The sequence below is a fragment of the Cyphomyrmex costatus genome, unplaced genomic scaffold (assembly GCF_001594065.2).
Source record: "Cyphomyrmex costatus isolate MS0001 unplaced genomic scaffold, Ccosl1.0 scaffold36, whole genome shotgun sequence".
Lineage (NCBI taxonomy): Eukaryota > Metazoa > Arthropoda > Insecta > Hymenoptera > Formicidae > Cyphomyrmex > Cyphomyrmex costatus.
The window spans coordinates 4,736,991-4,754,284 of record NW_017277774.1 but is presented as its reverse complement, the minus strand read 5'-3'; the positions used below and the strand labels follow the sequence as shown (position 1 = coordinate 4,754,284).

At 28.8% G+C, this 17,294-nt stretch overlaps 1 protein-coding gene across 1 annotated transcript; it reads right to left on the bottom strand.

Moving 5' to 3' along the window:
• Nucleotides 1–1,071: 1,071 nt before the first annotated feature.
• Nucleotides 1,072–15,935, bottom strand: LOC108776412 (adenylate kinase 7; the record flags this gene model as incomplete). The annotated part of the gene is given in 11 exon segments (XM_018543019.1): nt 1,072–1,592; nt 7,336–7,494; nt 9,061–9,200; nt 9,874–10,025; nt 10,617–10,925; nt 12,011–12,213; nt 12,308–12,658; nt 13,422–13,512; nt 14,077–14,491; nt 15,236–15,377; nt 15,714–15,935. Coding segments are annotated over 11 exon segments (2,520 nt in total), but the record flags the coding sequence as incomplete, so codon positions are not given.
• Nucleotides 15,936–17,294: the final 1,359 nt, after the last annotated feature.

The window sequence follows — 17,294 nt, the reverse complement described above, 5'->3', positions numbered from 1 at the left end:
ACGTGCACAAATTCTAAACATTTATAGCAAAGATTTTTCTCTGTTATACATAAGCTCTTCTTACATATATTTATTTCTCAATAAAAGTTAATACAATTTACTGTTTGTTTCCTTTTAATTCAATTGATGCGTGTGTAAAATGCGATTTCGTATCGAAGAGATAAATCCCTCGCTTCGAACGGTCAGCTTGAATGTCTGCTTGTTGCACAACAGAACAGCATAAGCGCTTGAATCCAAAATCAGATATGGGGATATAGAATATTTACATTGAAAAATATTACATAAACTATTTATATATATATATATATATATATATATATATTGCATTCAAATATATTCTGTGGAATATTATTATAAACAATTTACTAATTGCTGGAGCTGCAATATAAATCTGCAACTATCAAGCAGCTCTATAATAATATATATATAAATTGCATTGATTATTACACAAACAAAGTGCACGCGTTTTATATATAAATATATATATATATACACACATATATCTAATGCAATGAGATGAGAATTTTATGAAAAATTGCAATAATGTTATTTTTTAAATCACGAATATGTAGTCTAATTAAAAAGAAAAATACATAGTAAGAGAGAGGAGTTTATTTAAGTACATCATGTTATATTTAGCTCATATTGCACGTGTCTAAAGACAAAATCACGTCTGGATGAATATCGGCATTATTGGGTTAAAAAAATAATGTTTATGAAAAAAAACGTCACAGTCAAGTTAACATAGTTATTATGCATGATAAGTTGATATTGAATATCAAAGAGTATTTATATTAAACATCTTTTATTTAGGTGTTTGGGAATTTGTGATCTTAAAACAAAAAATATTAAATAATAAATGTGGTATTAACATGGAATAAAAATTAATCCTCATAACTCAATTATAATTATCTTTGTCACAAATGTTAAATAATTAAATTTTCATTATGTTATATCTCTGCAAATTTAGATTATTTTTTATTAAAATATATTTAGTATTCATTTTTATGTCATTTTGATTCTTTGAAATTAATTATAGCCTTTTAATTAGCATAAATTAAATAGGTCTTCCCCAGTCTCAGTAACTGTGTTATAGATTTTAGTGTCATATCCGTCATTCAACCCTCCGGAGGGTCAATTGGCAGAATATCATAAATATTGAAATGCAGTTGGATTTTTGTCTTTAAATTCCACCATGTTGTGTATCCAGATTAGTAAGAAGTTACTATCTACTTTAAGAATAATTTGACGGTTCGTTAAGCTTCGCTTCCGATTTCGTCGGTCGTTCGTTCAGTGGAATCCAATTCTTCCTTTTCAGAATCATCAAATCTCTCATACTCAAAATTCTGTTCGAGAATCGACGTCGTATCTATCTTTCTGTCCACGTCTTGCATTCCGCTTTTTCTTATTTTATTCACGGTGAACAGTTCATCTTGCCTTTTGAGAAATTGTGCAACGTCGGTTTCCAATCCTTCCCTTGGAAGAGCATCATTTTGTTGTCGACCGACAGCATCCAGGAGCATGCTCATTGTTTCTGTGTAATCCGGCTCGAACATCCTTCCCTCGGGATTCTTTTTAAATAAATATTCGGCCTGGAACAAGAGTATATTTCTTATATACTATTCCTGTAATATTTTAACTGTGAATTTAGTTGTCAATATAACAACGGTAAAATATTTCAATACACACATGCAAGATTCATAACAAAAAGTAATAAGTTAATTAAACTTGCAAATAAAATGTAATATAAAGCATGATTAATTATAAAGCAAAATATTGCGAGGCACGTTTTATTACAAATGGAAGTCACTTAAAAGCTTTTTAACTCACACAATTGTATTTTCAATTAAAATGTGTATACGGAACTTTTTCCGACAGTGTGCTGCAGTTTCTATATAATTAACCCGACTGTGATCCTGCATTCTTCGCCCGTATATGAGAATACGCAAGAATATAAAGTCGACCTCGTAGTCCGTTTAGAAACAGGTCGTATGCCATTTACAACCGATATTACGACCCACTTTCACTCTCAATGTCATTCGTCCTACTACGCTCTGATTTTTGCATCAGAATTTTTCTCACGATTCAATGTTGGACAACCTACGCATCGCTTTACCTTCACCGTTTCAATTCTTTGCATTATCGCGAAAGCTTTGTTGTTGTTTTATTTCTAGCTGAAACAATGATTGGTACAACAATGCGGCTATCATAAATGCTGCTACATAGTTTTACCTTAAACAATACTTAATGCGGGATCGTTCGGAAATGGCGAATCTCGATCGACATTTACAAAATGTGAAAGTTATAGGATATTGCGCGGAAGATCGTTACGTATTATTAAGTTTGTAATTGTTTATTGCAGAAATGCATTAAACGCTGCGTCAATCCCATTATTTTCTATTATTACACCAAATTGGTGATTTATGAAATTTAGCAATTAATAGAAATTTAATGCTGTGTATTCCTTTTGCATTGTGTTAAACAGCTAATGAATTATTATCCAACTAAATATTAACACCAGCATGAGGTTTGCCGCTATTAATAAATTAGTTACTGCTGCGGTGAGCGTCATCTCTATATTTTATATGTGCATGAATATCTACGTAACGTCAGTACAATACAGTCAATACGATCTCATATAACACGAAAAGCTCTCTTTTTTCTCTTTAATATAATAAATGAGAATATAAGTCTAATATGTATCATAAATAATATCACGTGTTTAAGAGATAATTTAAAAATGTTTTCCCTCGGAAATACTTTCAGCAAAATTAATAATGTTCCTTTCTGCATTCTGTTTTGAATTACTAATGATTATTATACACCAGTGAATATTAACATCGGTTGTATGAGATTTGTTACTGTTAATAAATTAGGTATCGTTGCAATAAGGGTCTCTTTCTATATTTTATTAATTTTAATACGAAGAACTATTTATAAAAAAATTATCAGTAATTAGCTATTAACCAGTAGTCCTTTAATATTATATTAAATAGAGATATATTAGTCTGTTTTTTTATACAATTTTTTATATAACATGACACGCATTGAATTTCTTTGTTACATTTTCTTTCTCCGGTAGCATTCACATACAACTTAACGTGTTTTATTCAATTTTCTCCAATACATCGATATTGCGAAATACTTTTTAATAGATATATCTGACTGTTACATCGTTATGATAGCAACGGGCTTAAACTTGTGTTTCACAGGAATTTATTAATAGAAAATTATAACGTCACAATGTAAAAACAGCTTGCATTTTGTGATGTTTTAAAATTCCTTATTCTCTTACAAAAATAACTATTAGAAGTATAAATAATTTAACTAAGTATTTGCTCTATTTTAAAACTCGTAAACTCATTATTTTTCACTAAAATTATCTGCCGAGACATTATAAGGCTATAATGAAATCATAAAATCTTGTGTTACGTCGCTCATTTTATTTATAACAGTGTAAATGTTATATTACGTTGCATTTGTAATTTTAACATAGTCATGACGTCACACATCGCGCATTCTACCTCGTTATTAATTTTCCTTTGTAACTTGGTCCGCGCGACCGGCAGCACGCTCTTATGCAAGAACGTCTAAAGATACTGGCTTATTGTTGCGTTATCGTATTCTATTACCTTGCAATCTCGTATTCGCTCGTGTCTCGATATTTCCCAAACAACGTTAGAATCCTGATTTGTTTGCATGCGGTCCGCATAGAAATGATCACATTATCTATACGTCTAAGAGACGCTACAGCATTTTATCGTATTGCGCAGTGACACGTGTAATAATGAGAGTATATGGCTCAGAAAATTTAGTTAAGGCTACACAAGTCCAATGTAATATTTAGAAAACAATACATCCACATGTACGGTCTCAATGGTCACAGTTATTTCGTAATTATACGAAATGGCGTCTAACAGTACTTTGTACTAGTGAATCGATTTCGAATACACGAAGGGAATACGATTAAATCTTTGTAAGTCGAATATACGTGGAAGTTCAAGGCAAATATGAAAAACTCCACTAAAGATATTAAAGACCTTCAGAAAAGTTTATAATAAATATTGAGTAATTTATTAAATATATAGACTGTGACAACACTTTGTTGTGATAACATGAAAAAGTATTGATGTATCAAAACTTCATCAAATGATTCACCAGACTTAGAGATCGGTATCTAAACAATCAAAGCAGATACGATGTGAAATTTTCAGCAGTCAACATTTTTCTCTATAATTCATCAGTAGATGGAAAATATATTGTTGAAATATTTTTGAAATTTGAATAGTTTAGCAGACGATTTAAATTACCTTTATAAATTTGTGCACTCAGAAAAAAGTATAAGTTGTAACAATAAAAATAACAACTAGACAAGTTAAATAAATAGAATTGTGTATTGTGAATAGGTGAGTAATGTGCATAATTAAATAAACTATATAATAGTTGCAATAATTATAAAATAATTTATTTAACTAGATACATTAATTTTACATACAATATAGTACTTATATATGTCATTGTATAGTTACTACCATTATATCCTTTTCTCTGAGTGTGACGAAGAAGATAGATAAATTTGAAAAATGATTGAAGAAGATTCATTTTGTAATCAAGAAACATAAGAACAATATAAATAAGTTAGATAAATGGAAGAAATTCTATTTCTTTTTATCACTAAAAGAGGTAATACATTTAGGGAATGATGTAGTCATAAATGTCCTTCAACAAACAACAACTCCGAATTGCTGTATTATCCATTTTATCCCCATATTATCCCTTGACTTGCTCTCTGAGACTGCATTTATATGAAGTGATTATCTTTTAAATAATGAATTCTAAAGATTGGACATATTGCTACAATACCATTATATACTAGTTTATCGAACCATTGGAACGTCGAAGATAACACGAATTTATTTTATCGACATTGTATCTCCCTTTTCTATCCTTCTGACTTCTTTCTGTCTCTTCCTCTTTCTCCTCATAGCTTTTCTTAGTCATATAAAGTTGTATCTATATATTTATAAAATTATCTATATACAATGAGAACTTTCTATTACCAATTTTCATGAAAAAACCACTGTCTAAAAGAAAACTTTGTAACAAATTGAAAGTGAGCAAGAACTTTCTCCTACACACACAGGCGATTTTATGATTAGGGGAAATAGAAAATTGGAAAAATAAAGATGAGATTGGTCATTCGCAAAACAGTTGTAAAGCAAATTGGCAAACATTAACTCAGTAACATCAATATAATGTGCCGTATGTTAACCTTTTAGTTAAATAATTATAATGTAATAAATATTTATACACATATTATATATATATATATCATATATACATAAAATTGTTTGAAATATTTTATTTTAAAAAATTAAAATATATATGTAAAAATAAGTAAATACATCAAATATATTTTTAAAAAATGAAATATTGTTTAACACTAAATTCGCGATAATACAAATTGCGTTTATATATGAAGAGATCGATTGTGAATAATAAAGCGAATTAAAACGATTACTGAAGCTGATAGTGAAAAAAATTGCTTTGCAAAATGCCCTTTGCGTTTCTCCATAATAACGGACTGATCAAAACCGACGAAGCTCGAAATCACGAAATTATAGATAGAAGGTCTCGATATGGTCGACAGAGAGCCAAGAGAACGGTCATGCTCCTATTCCCCTCATGGTTCGATGCTCCGGAGTGGAACGGCGTCTAATCGCGAGCAGCAACCTATCGATTTCCACGAGAACAAGATTTGAAGTGTGAAAGTTGTTCTCGCATTTGCACATGTGAAAATGTTCCTTTCGTGGCGATTGCCGAACTGTGTCGAAAATCTAACGGAATTGCCTAGTTTGGCGATTTCTTAGAACGTTTGCACAGCAAACAGGTCCCAACGGAATTTTATTCGATAGACTTTAAACATGTTTGTGTGTCTAACGCTTTCACTTCCATTAATTGCAGTTGCACATATGTACGCGCACATATGTACACGAGTTATCATTTTTTATAATTAACCCGTAATGAGAATATGTATTTTTTTGTGGCGCTAAAAAAATATATAGGTCCTTTTGGCCCATCCAAGTTTTTTATCATTAGTTTTAGAGGATATTTCAAAATTTTTACTTACATACAAATTACGACTGGATAAATATAATACGATAATTAGTCTACATAATAAATTAATGAAAACTGTGGAAAATAATTGTGTGAAACAAAATATTCCAATTTTTTACGCTATTTAAAAATTAGAAAAATGTCCCAGAATTACCAGAATTCATACAGTTTTAATTACGGATAATTATCAAACACGAATTTTCGCTTGAAATGTTATTTAAATATCAATTATTATTTAAACTACTTAAAGCTTTTAAATGATAAAAGTTACAATATTACAGTAGGTTTGATCTATATCGGAGTATCTTTATGTTTGTTTGAATGAGATATTATTATTATATATATATATATATATATATTCAATAATATTTTATAAAATTCTATAAATCTTTTAAATATAACGGGATATTTTTTAAATCACTTGTTGAGATTGTGATGAAAAAAATACTGCGATGTAACATCCTTAATGGATATAGATTTTTTAATCTTTAAAAGAAAAACAACATACATTTGACAACATAAAATCTTTCAATAATTTAAAACATGTATGATATTTTTCATCAATAATTTTTTTATTATATAATACGCAAGTCCGTGTAACTCTTTTACTATTATTTCGCGAACCGATTACGACAATGTTATATGGAACCGGCCACGACATTCAAGAAAACGTTATCAAACATCTTGTTTTGCAATAATTATTGATATATTTGTGCAAAAAAAAATTATCTTTTAACTCTTGTTACATTCCCGGACATTAATAATTCCCGTCTGGTAAGGTATAATCGTCAAACATCTTGTCGTTTTCTTGGATATGCCAAACGAACTGTGAATTTAACCGAATTAAAAGTGGGTCGCTTGACATAATTTTATTTCAGAGTTCCTTCAGTACAGCGAGCTAAATTCATTTAAACTGACGGAGTTAGTCCGTCAGAACACGGCGATACTATAATTTATTTGTCACAGTACATTGTGCGAGTTTGGTAAGTTAATTTTATTGTATTCTTGCGCGACGTTTTTCGCTTTTGCTTTACGTAATTTTAAACTTATTATCTCAACTCTACCAACAAAACAGTAATTGATGAACCCTAACGATGGAAGCGTTATACGTATTACATCGTTTTTCGTAATTGAATATACAATAGTACGATATTTCTGCGGTAATAATAGAACCAGAAAAGTTGATAAATGTTAACAAACGATAATATATGTACTAACCAAAAAATCTATTGGATCCTCCGGTCGTAATTTTGTCACTTCTATTAAAGCTTCTGTCAGAGTTGGAAAAACGTACTTCATCAGATAATTGCGTAACGGCTCTGCCAAAACACAAAGTCTCTCCTCCTCCTCTAATTTCAGCTTCTCCATCAAGTTGTCCTGTAAAAGACAATGTTTTATTGGTTATGAGATTTATATTACTGGATTACATGGTATATATATTGCTGATAGTTGAAGAAATTCAAATCCAGGCGAATTAATTTTATTCCTTCCCCCCCTCGCGGAGCTGACAGTGGATCTATCAAAGTCACTCAATTATAAATCTCTGTCAAAAGTATTGAATTTAATCTCCTTTATGTTAAATCTGCAAATTTAAATTATTACTGCAATATCAAATTATGCTTAATACTCATTCTTGTTTAGACGTGTTTTGATATTTTGAAATTAATTTGTACCTTTTAATTAACATTTCTTACATTGGTCTTATAGATCCAACGTCAATTATAATAATATATTACAGATTTACGTTTTAGAGTCAGAGAGTTAATTTAGAGAATACATTTTACAAATAATAAAATTTCCATTTTACGTGAAATAATCATGAATAAGAGAATTATTTGAGAGCTTTAATGTACATGTCATAAGACGGATATCTTACAATGACTAACATGAGAAAAGAAATCAAGTTAGAATCTAGATAATTTAATATTTGTGTTATATAATATATTTAGAAATCTTTTTTTATTTTTATTCTCTACTCTAGTTGAATTATTACTGTTGTATAATTATGATTTTACAAAGAGCCACCTCTCATGAGCGACCAACCGTGATCGATACGCATTTGCATTTGTCGGTAGCTTGAATCGTTAATGTATAAACTACAGATTCAAGCTTCGTATGTAGAAAAGTCCCGTAAACGCTAATCCAGTCGCATAAATTTCCAGATATGTACAAAAAATAGATTAATATTGCAAGCCAGTACTTCAACTCATTCGGTTCGTTTAATCTTCATATCCGCTTACGAACTACTAATTTTCTCCTTCAAAAATAATTTTTAAATTTGAAAATTTTACGCTGGTTTGCAAAACAATATAATATGCACGTTGCAAACATCTAGTGGAAACATTGGAAACGTTGTTGGCCTAGTATAAAAATATTCATCGTTATACAGGCATCGTCGGTATCAATAGCGTGGCGTTCATGGTTGACGGTGCGATTTCATTGAAAGAAAAGCCGAATCTGCTTTCAGAATCATGCCCAGCTAAGCAGAAACTTAATAACTGCTGTCGTGATTACGTCGGATAGATTAAAGCTCGCTTATGACAAACATACATTGCAATAGTATAAAAAAGGAATGAAAAAATTACCATATGCAGATTATACACACTATAAATTATATTACACTAATTATTGACAATATAAATTTATTTTATTTTCATTGAATCAAATATACTATGATATATCAGTGTTTATACTTTAAGCAATTGAGAAACAGTTTGGCAATTTTAATAATTAAATTGGCTTGCATATGTAAATAAGTAATTTATGTACATTGGCAAACCTAATATTAAAGTTTTAATATCAATTTTGTGAGTTAATTTATTATTCTGTACCATACTAATTCAATAATTCGTTAAACATAAATATTAATGAAAATGCGGAATAAATTAACATATATTCAATTACATATAGTTATAAAATATAGTATTGAAAGTATTTACAAACCCATTCCATCATTTTCTTTTCGCGCTGCCTTTTACATTCCAAAATTTCTTGCTCTTTTCTCAATTTTTCCACAACTTCAGCAGCTTGTGTTTCCGTTTCAACGCGTTTCCGTGCAACTTCCATTTCCTCAGTTGTTGGTCCTAGATAAAAAAAGTATTTCGACGTTATAATTTCTAATATTATTTAACAAAAATAAAATTGTGGAAGAATGAATATGATAATTTGAATAATAAATAAATTGTATAAGAACCCTCTACTTGCAAAAGCTTTTTTCATTATCGTTATATTGAATCAATAAAAAGTAGCTCCGATATTATTTTATTAATCCGTAAAGAGCCAATATCTTCGATTAAAGCTAATTGAACTGGATGTTATTTTTTCTCTTTTTGTAGATCGCAGAGATATAATTACGATACGAACAAAGAAAAAACGAACTAAGATTGTCCAACGGCGAAAGGAACGACCTTTAACTAACGAGAAATACAAAAGTATATTAAAAATTAAGGTCGCTGAAATTATTACTTGATACATATATATACTTTGAAGAAAGTTTTTATGTCGTGATTCAACAGCTTTATTAAAGAATAAGTCCTCTTTAATAAAATTTACTGCAAACAATGGAGACGTTATCCCGTGACATTTATTTTTTCGTTAGTTTAGACATGGCTAGGAATAATGAATAGGCGTATGATAACAGAAACGAACATGCAGTAATAATGGAAACGGATAGAAGATGTTGAGGCTCGTATCACAAAATATAGAAAAAAAAATGAAATGAGATAAAGTCGAGAAAGAGTATGAATTATTGGGTACCGTAATTTCTTGGTTTTCCTAATTTTTCCAGGCACCGATAAATTGTAGGGAACATATCTGGGCAAACGTCAGTTTCCACAGAGATGACAAGTGGATGGATTTCCATTACGTCGAATAATTGTAACGGCGTGTTATCGTCTGTGTTTCTTTCCCTAGAATATCAACCATAATTGCGTGTATGTATGTACAGTTGTTGCATAACTTTAGTATAAATAAACTTTTGTATTTTAACGATCAATAAGTTATTTATATAAACTGCATTTGCACAGTTTTATCTGTTTGTACAAATGCACAATGTAAAAAAAAGCAGTAATTGTTAATTTATTTTATTATTTAAATTATTATTTAAATACAATTTGCAGAAAAATAGAAGCAGGTTTTTATTAACACATATATAGCATAAAAAGCATTCAACTGAAAACTCTTTAATCGAATTAAAGTCGCTCGAGTGAGTCCCTTGTTTTGAGTTGTGTCGTAGCGTAAAATAACTAAATTGTCACGTAATTTTTAACTTATCATGATGTATTTGATTTTTTTACTTATTACATTTTTTACGGATGTAATCGATCTTTATCCATAAATTTTTCAATCCCATTTGTGCGAGATTAAAAATTAGCTTCAATATCGATTTCTTCGTCAAACCTATCACAATATGAATAAACCGCAGTTCTCTTTTTATGAACGTAGACACTTTTAAGCCATAGATATTTCTTTCCCATCTCGCATACATGATTAATATCTACCTGTATTCTCTCATGCGTCGTAGCATGTGCTCCTCCGTATAATGTGTGTTTTGTATCTCCCTCTCTGGACGATTTATGATTCGTTCTTTTAAAAACTCATCACTCGCTTCCAGAACTACGATCAATTCCGGTAGAATCATCGTATTAACATTTTTCATTTCGACATTGTCGTCCGTGAATTTTTCTTTGATTTTTTCTAAATCGTCGATCAAAAATAGATTCTTGGCTTGTTCAAGGGTCTTTGGATGTCCATCCATCACATATCCTTGATTCAAACAGTCTTTCGAATTCAACCGGCTTAGGAACAACCTATTATGTAATTAATATTTCTATTATCATCTTTTTAACAGTACAAAACATCGTTTGTTAATATTATAGTATATTAATTCAATTATTTATTTTAAAAGCAGATAAATTTAAAATCTTATTAAAAATAATATTTTAAAATTTGTAGCTGTAATTTAACAATTTGAATTTGAATTTGTATTTAATCTTCCGGAGCTGAGGTCTATTAAATCCGTTCAATTAAATATAATTGAGTAACTCCAATAATTTTTAATTTGTAGATGTAATAAAGAATGTATGTTACAGTATGAATTATAATTAATATTATTAAAATAAGTTTAGTATTCACACATACACATTCTTTTTTATACGAGTTATGTTATTTTGAAATTAATTAGTTAACTATAAATTTAATTGACATAAATTAAATTAATTTCACAAACTCAACGTCAGTAACAGATTTTGACGTTAGCTCTGTCGAGGAGTAAATTTGCCATTTTCAAGTAAATAAATTAAGTATTATTTTTCGACTTAAATACTATCTTGCAACATGTTACATCTCTGTTACAAAGTTGATGAAACGTAGTTTGTAACATACGGTGTATAATGAAATTTATTCTACAATGGTTGGTTAGATGTTTATGTCAAAACTTTGATGTGTATATTTAACCAGTGAATACGTTCCAAGCATATAAGGTTATTTTAACTAAGTTGTTGTAACTAGCTTCGTTAATTCTAGAAAATGTTGAAAAAACATACAAGAATACATGTTTATTTATTACAAATTCGCACTTTTTTGTTATATATGCATTACCGATGTATCGATTCGAATGGAACATAATATAGAAGCATGTAAATGAGTTAACTTTTTATATACACTTAGCGTTTTCGGAGGAAGACATTCTAACTTTAACGTGAACTAGACTAATGTTTCATTTTGCTGTTAATTAGATAATGTTTCGGCAATGTGATTACAGCACGACAACGCAGGAAATAAAGCTGACTAACAATGTCAACTTTCTAAATATATACGAGCTTGCAAGGCTGAGCTCGAATAAAACTGAAAGCATAGAAGGAATTGTAGAACTAGCACATTAATATTTAATCACTTATTTAAGATGATATCGTCGAGACGGCCATTATTCGCTGCCATGTTTGACCGGATCTCATCAAGTTCCTTTTGCAATCTTTTCAGGCTCACCTCTGCTTCTTCTTCAGTTCTTTTATCCTCGTCGCCACCTGCACTTTCTGTTGTATCTCTTATGTCATCTTGTCGTCTTATACCTGCTTTCACAGCTTCAATGTTGTCGATCTTAGAATTATAATTGTTAATTTTATTGCTAATTATTACAGAATGCGCGCGTATGTTGATAGCGATTGGTCTTTTCACGAATAAATACACTCACCAATTTTTGAATTGTATCAGAGACCAATGTTTTCACATGAATATAATGTATTCCATAATAATCTGCGAAATATCGAGCAATCCGTGTTTTGCCAGATGCTGGCGGACCAAGAACGATTATTTTCACTGGACGTAGATTCCGCGCTGTTTTGTATTCTGTTATAACTATGTCTACAACATCTCGAAATGGCATTTCAAAATACCAGCATATTTGGTCAATGATGTACACAGGATCAATGTTTAAATCTACTGTCATTTGATCATATACTTGATGAGACACTTCTGGCAACGAAAGAGCCTCTTCCTTTGATACGCTTTTTACATTACCAGTAGTTAAGCCTTGACTAATTTTCTGTTTACAAACATATTGATCAGAAGATAAAAATGGTTTATGTATTGCAGTACATTTATTTTTAAATTCCTTATTTTGTTTTATCATAAAATTATTTAAAATTTACGTTTTACTTTTAAAAAGATATAAAAATGTAAAAATACTAAAAGTATATAATTATCTTATATAATCTATAATGCATAATAATCAATATGTAAAACCTATATATACAATATATACCTAAACATTTGCGTCTTGTGAAGATTTTTATAAAATGAAATAGTTTGCACGCGATATGCAAATCTTCACAATAAAGAAAATATTCTTAAATTAACAGTGAAGAGTTAATATTCTCTATCTTTCAATGGACTTGTTAAAAAAAAGATCAACTCTAAATATTGGATTCCTTACTCCGTGTTACTTGTGTAAACCAGTTTACACAAGTAGAACGAAGAATGTTTCCAAAACTGGTTTGCGCGAGTAAAACTGAATATGAATCAGATTAATGAAATCAACCCCCATTTCGAATAATTCAGGTCAATATACGTTTATGCCAAAAAATAACAACGTACTAAAGATTATGATAATAATGATTTTCAATTTGTCTATGTTTTCCTTATTGCAGATATGCATATTTAACCGTATGTAACAATTAAATTTGTTCTAGTATTTTCTTTATAAAATAAGGAATTTAATCGAAAAATTTAAGAAAATACTTGTATTTTATAAAATATTGTATTTTTATAATAGTATTTAGTTTGTCGATAAGTAAACGGATTTGTACCTTCACAATCGTATTTTGAGAGATTAATTCCCGCTCTATTGCCACGATATATTGCATAGGAGGCCAATTTTGTAACACTGAGGATACAGTTCTGCAAATCAAATTACTTGTAACAGTAAGCGGATTTGGTTAGCCAGACAATTAGAACTCCAGCGTACTCAAATAAGCTTACGCTAACATCCTACATTGAAAATATGAAAATTTATAGAACATTAAATTTTTATATATTTATATTATCTATAACATAAATTATTTTATTATTATATTTTTACTGTTATTTTTATTTTAATAATGTCAATTTTTTAGAGAGTATTTTACATGTATAAAAATGTTAACTTGTAAAATTGTATTTTCTAATACTAAATACAAAAATAAAATTGATAAAAAATAGTATTATATTGTTATAAATTGTTTTATTGCAGAATTGCAATAATAGTGATCCGGTTATATAATATTAATAATTTGATTTAGATTAAATTTACAGATAATATTAATAAGAAAAAGTTTTATTGCAAATATTATTCTATATTGCACAAGTAAGCATTATTAAATTTCTTATATAACGTATTTCAAGGCGCATCTTGAAACAAATATCAATATCGCAATTTCTGGAACAATATAAAAGTCTTTATATTCCTTTTCTATTATTACTCACGCGGCCAAGTCACGAATATGTAGAAGAGGTATTTTGTTCTGTCCTTTGCCAAATATAGGTAAGAAAGGTGCGTTTTGCCATGCCATTTTAAAGAGATAATGAAGTGGTCCTTCCTCCTCACCGTATGTGATACCGCAACAAATAACTAACGTTCGTAATTTGTTTTTTAATTTGGCGATCTTCTTCACGGCCACAACCTCTCTCTCACATTGAATGTGTTCCTTGTAATTCGGATGAGGCTTTCGTTTTCGGTAATCTGCTTCTGTGAATGGTAAATCTGGATCTACCGGATCTAACGGCTTTGTGAAAGCCCATGTCATTATGGTGGAAATCAAAATAAAATATCGTGTTGACTCTTCTTGTTTAAAAGCTTTTGGCGATTTTTTTTCCATACTTTCCAACATACGAATAAGCTCTGAAAGTAGAAGAGACCGTATTTATTGTGTCGATAAAAGCTACGTGGCTATAAAATTTGAAACTAGTCTTTTATATTCAATAACAGCTTAACGTATCAAACACTTTCCATTTACTTTACACACTAAAACAAACTAAGTATAACTAATATATAATTTTAATAAAATAATATCGTTATTTATTCCCTAATAGAATAGAAAATAAAAATTTAAATAACAATAAATGACACACATTAGATCGATATGTAAATATACATAGTAAGGGAAAAATTTTATGAAAATATAAACAGTGTGCAAGAATTTAATTCCTACTAATTACACAATGTAATTTAAAAAAATGGGTGTTTTCAATGCTCAAAATATACAACATGGTTTTTCAAGCTGGGTACTTTTTTTAATTAAAAATTGTTTGTATAAATATATTTTAATAATGAAAAATATGCAATTTAATATAAATAATAAACTTTAATATTTTCTTCTTTTGACACCATGTTAAATGTAGACATGCAAAAGAATAATGAAATTATACCAGCCTTGTCTTAATTATTAATTAAGGTTGAAAATTTCATTTTCAAACTGCGTTTGCAATTTGCAAGAAAAGGCGGAGGGATTTAACGTTTAATAAAATGTATTAATTTAAAATGCAAAAATTTTATTCGAAGTAAATAATAATTAATTTTTTTAGAAGAATTATTTTTCTTGTTACAATCTTAAAATAATAACGATATATTTATGTATTAATGTACCCTTCAAAATCCAACATGCTTCCTTGATCTGGTCTGGTTCCTGTGTAATGTCATAGATAATAATACCGCAGGTCATTAACTCAGATAAAAGAAGGTCTTTATCATCCGAGTTGATCACTGTCACGTCCTCTGGACACAAGTACTATTAGGGAGCGACAAAAATCAAATGATATTATGTATTAACAAATTCAACACGCTTTTTTATTGCAGATTTCTTCATTTTTTTACAGAGTTTCTCAACTTATTTTATTACTAATTCTCGTATCACGCAAAATATATGTATGACATGCGTATGCATAAATTTCTGATCTCAATATTATAGAATAAGATGCATAATGTATCTATATATAATAAAAATCCATGTAAAAAAAAACATCGATAGAGCGAATCTAAAGACGAAGTTAATTTCGAAATACCAAGAGACCTTCGTTATTAAACTTGGAAGAACTTGAACTTCAAAGGAACTTAACGATATTACCTTGCGATCCAGAACTGTACCAGTCACTTTATATTTTCTTGAACCCTCTACACTCTTGCTCGGCCACTTTCTTTTCTCTCTCTCATTTCCTTCCACAAACTTGTCGTCATCATCCTCGAATTCATCTTCTTCGTCTAGCAGAGCGTCTGCATGTGTACTTAACGGATCGATGTAGATAATATCCGATAGTATCTATAATTGTTTCAATTTAAATTTTATCACAATATTACTTACATAAATATTCTAATTAATAGATAATAAATGTAAATATATACGTACATATAAAAACCATTTGCAAACTTTCACGTAAATATAAAGATATTTACTTGCGTAAACATAAATATATACGTATTATTTTTTTAGATTAGCCAATACCTTGTCATAACATTTATACGCAAAAAGAAATTATCTACATGTTAATCAAATTCTACAGTCTACTTTCAAAGATTTTATTGCCGTCGTATATTTAATGAAAAATATGAATAAAAGGACATTGCGCAATTATATCAAGTTTGTTATATGCAGCGTGTCTTCGAAAAGTTTTTTGTACGCTTCAGCGTAAATACATCTTTCATTCAATTTCTCTGCTATCTAAAAGTAATTTGTCGATGTATATTGATGTAATAGTAATTTTAATTACTGAATCATAAACACAAATATTTGTTTTATAAACCGCGCTACATGATAAAAAATAATAAATCAACTAAACCACTATGAGAAATCCTGGAGAGTAACTGTGAAAGTGATCACCTGTCATTTCTCATGTAATTTTTATACCTTACGAAAAATGATATAATGTGATTAGTTCACATCATATATGGTAGCCTTAATCAATATGATTAAGAAGGAAGGATTGAAAGATTTCCTAATTTCTCTTTTCTATTGATTACTGCACAATAGTATAATTAAAACAATACATGCAGTGTTCGAATCAAAGATTTCTATATTTATAAACTTTTAATTGTGTCTTTTAGCAAGGATTTACTATTCATGTTTTTTAAAGCAATGTGGTATTCGCATATTTTGGAGAGCATAAAATTCAAAGTAAATAATACATAATGCATTGCATACTTAAATTGCGTAATTGAACTTTTTAATATTAAATTTTTTAAAAATAATATTTAATTTATTATGTTTTTTACTTTTTTTAAATTATCTATTTGATATTAATTTGGTTAATAAATTGCATTATTTTAAACGTGTATTATTATTTTAATATTAATCTTACATAACATACATACTTACAAGTATATGCAAAATATTGCCTGAAGAAATTACAAAAATAATATAACAAAATAAGTGTTAAAATAAAAATAAATGTTATTTTTATAATTTTCATTTATAACATTTCCTAATATCTATACATATTTAATGTATTAGTATATTTTACAGATTGGTAAAAGATTTATTGTTTGTTCATCAAACTTTGTATTAAAAGTAAAGCTTTGTAAACAGATCATTACATATAATAATTATTTATGTAAGATTATATAGAAAAAAAAGACCTTAAAGAAGAAAATTTAAGAATATCTTCTTATAAACGAAAAAAACTATTGAAATTTATAACACAATTTTTTTTTA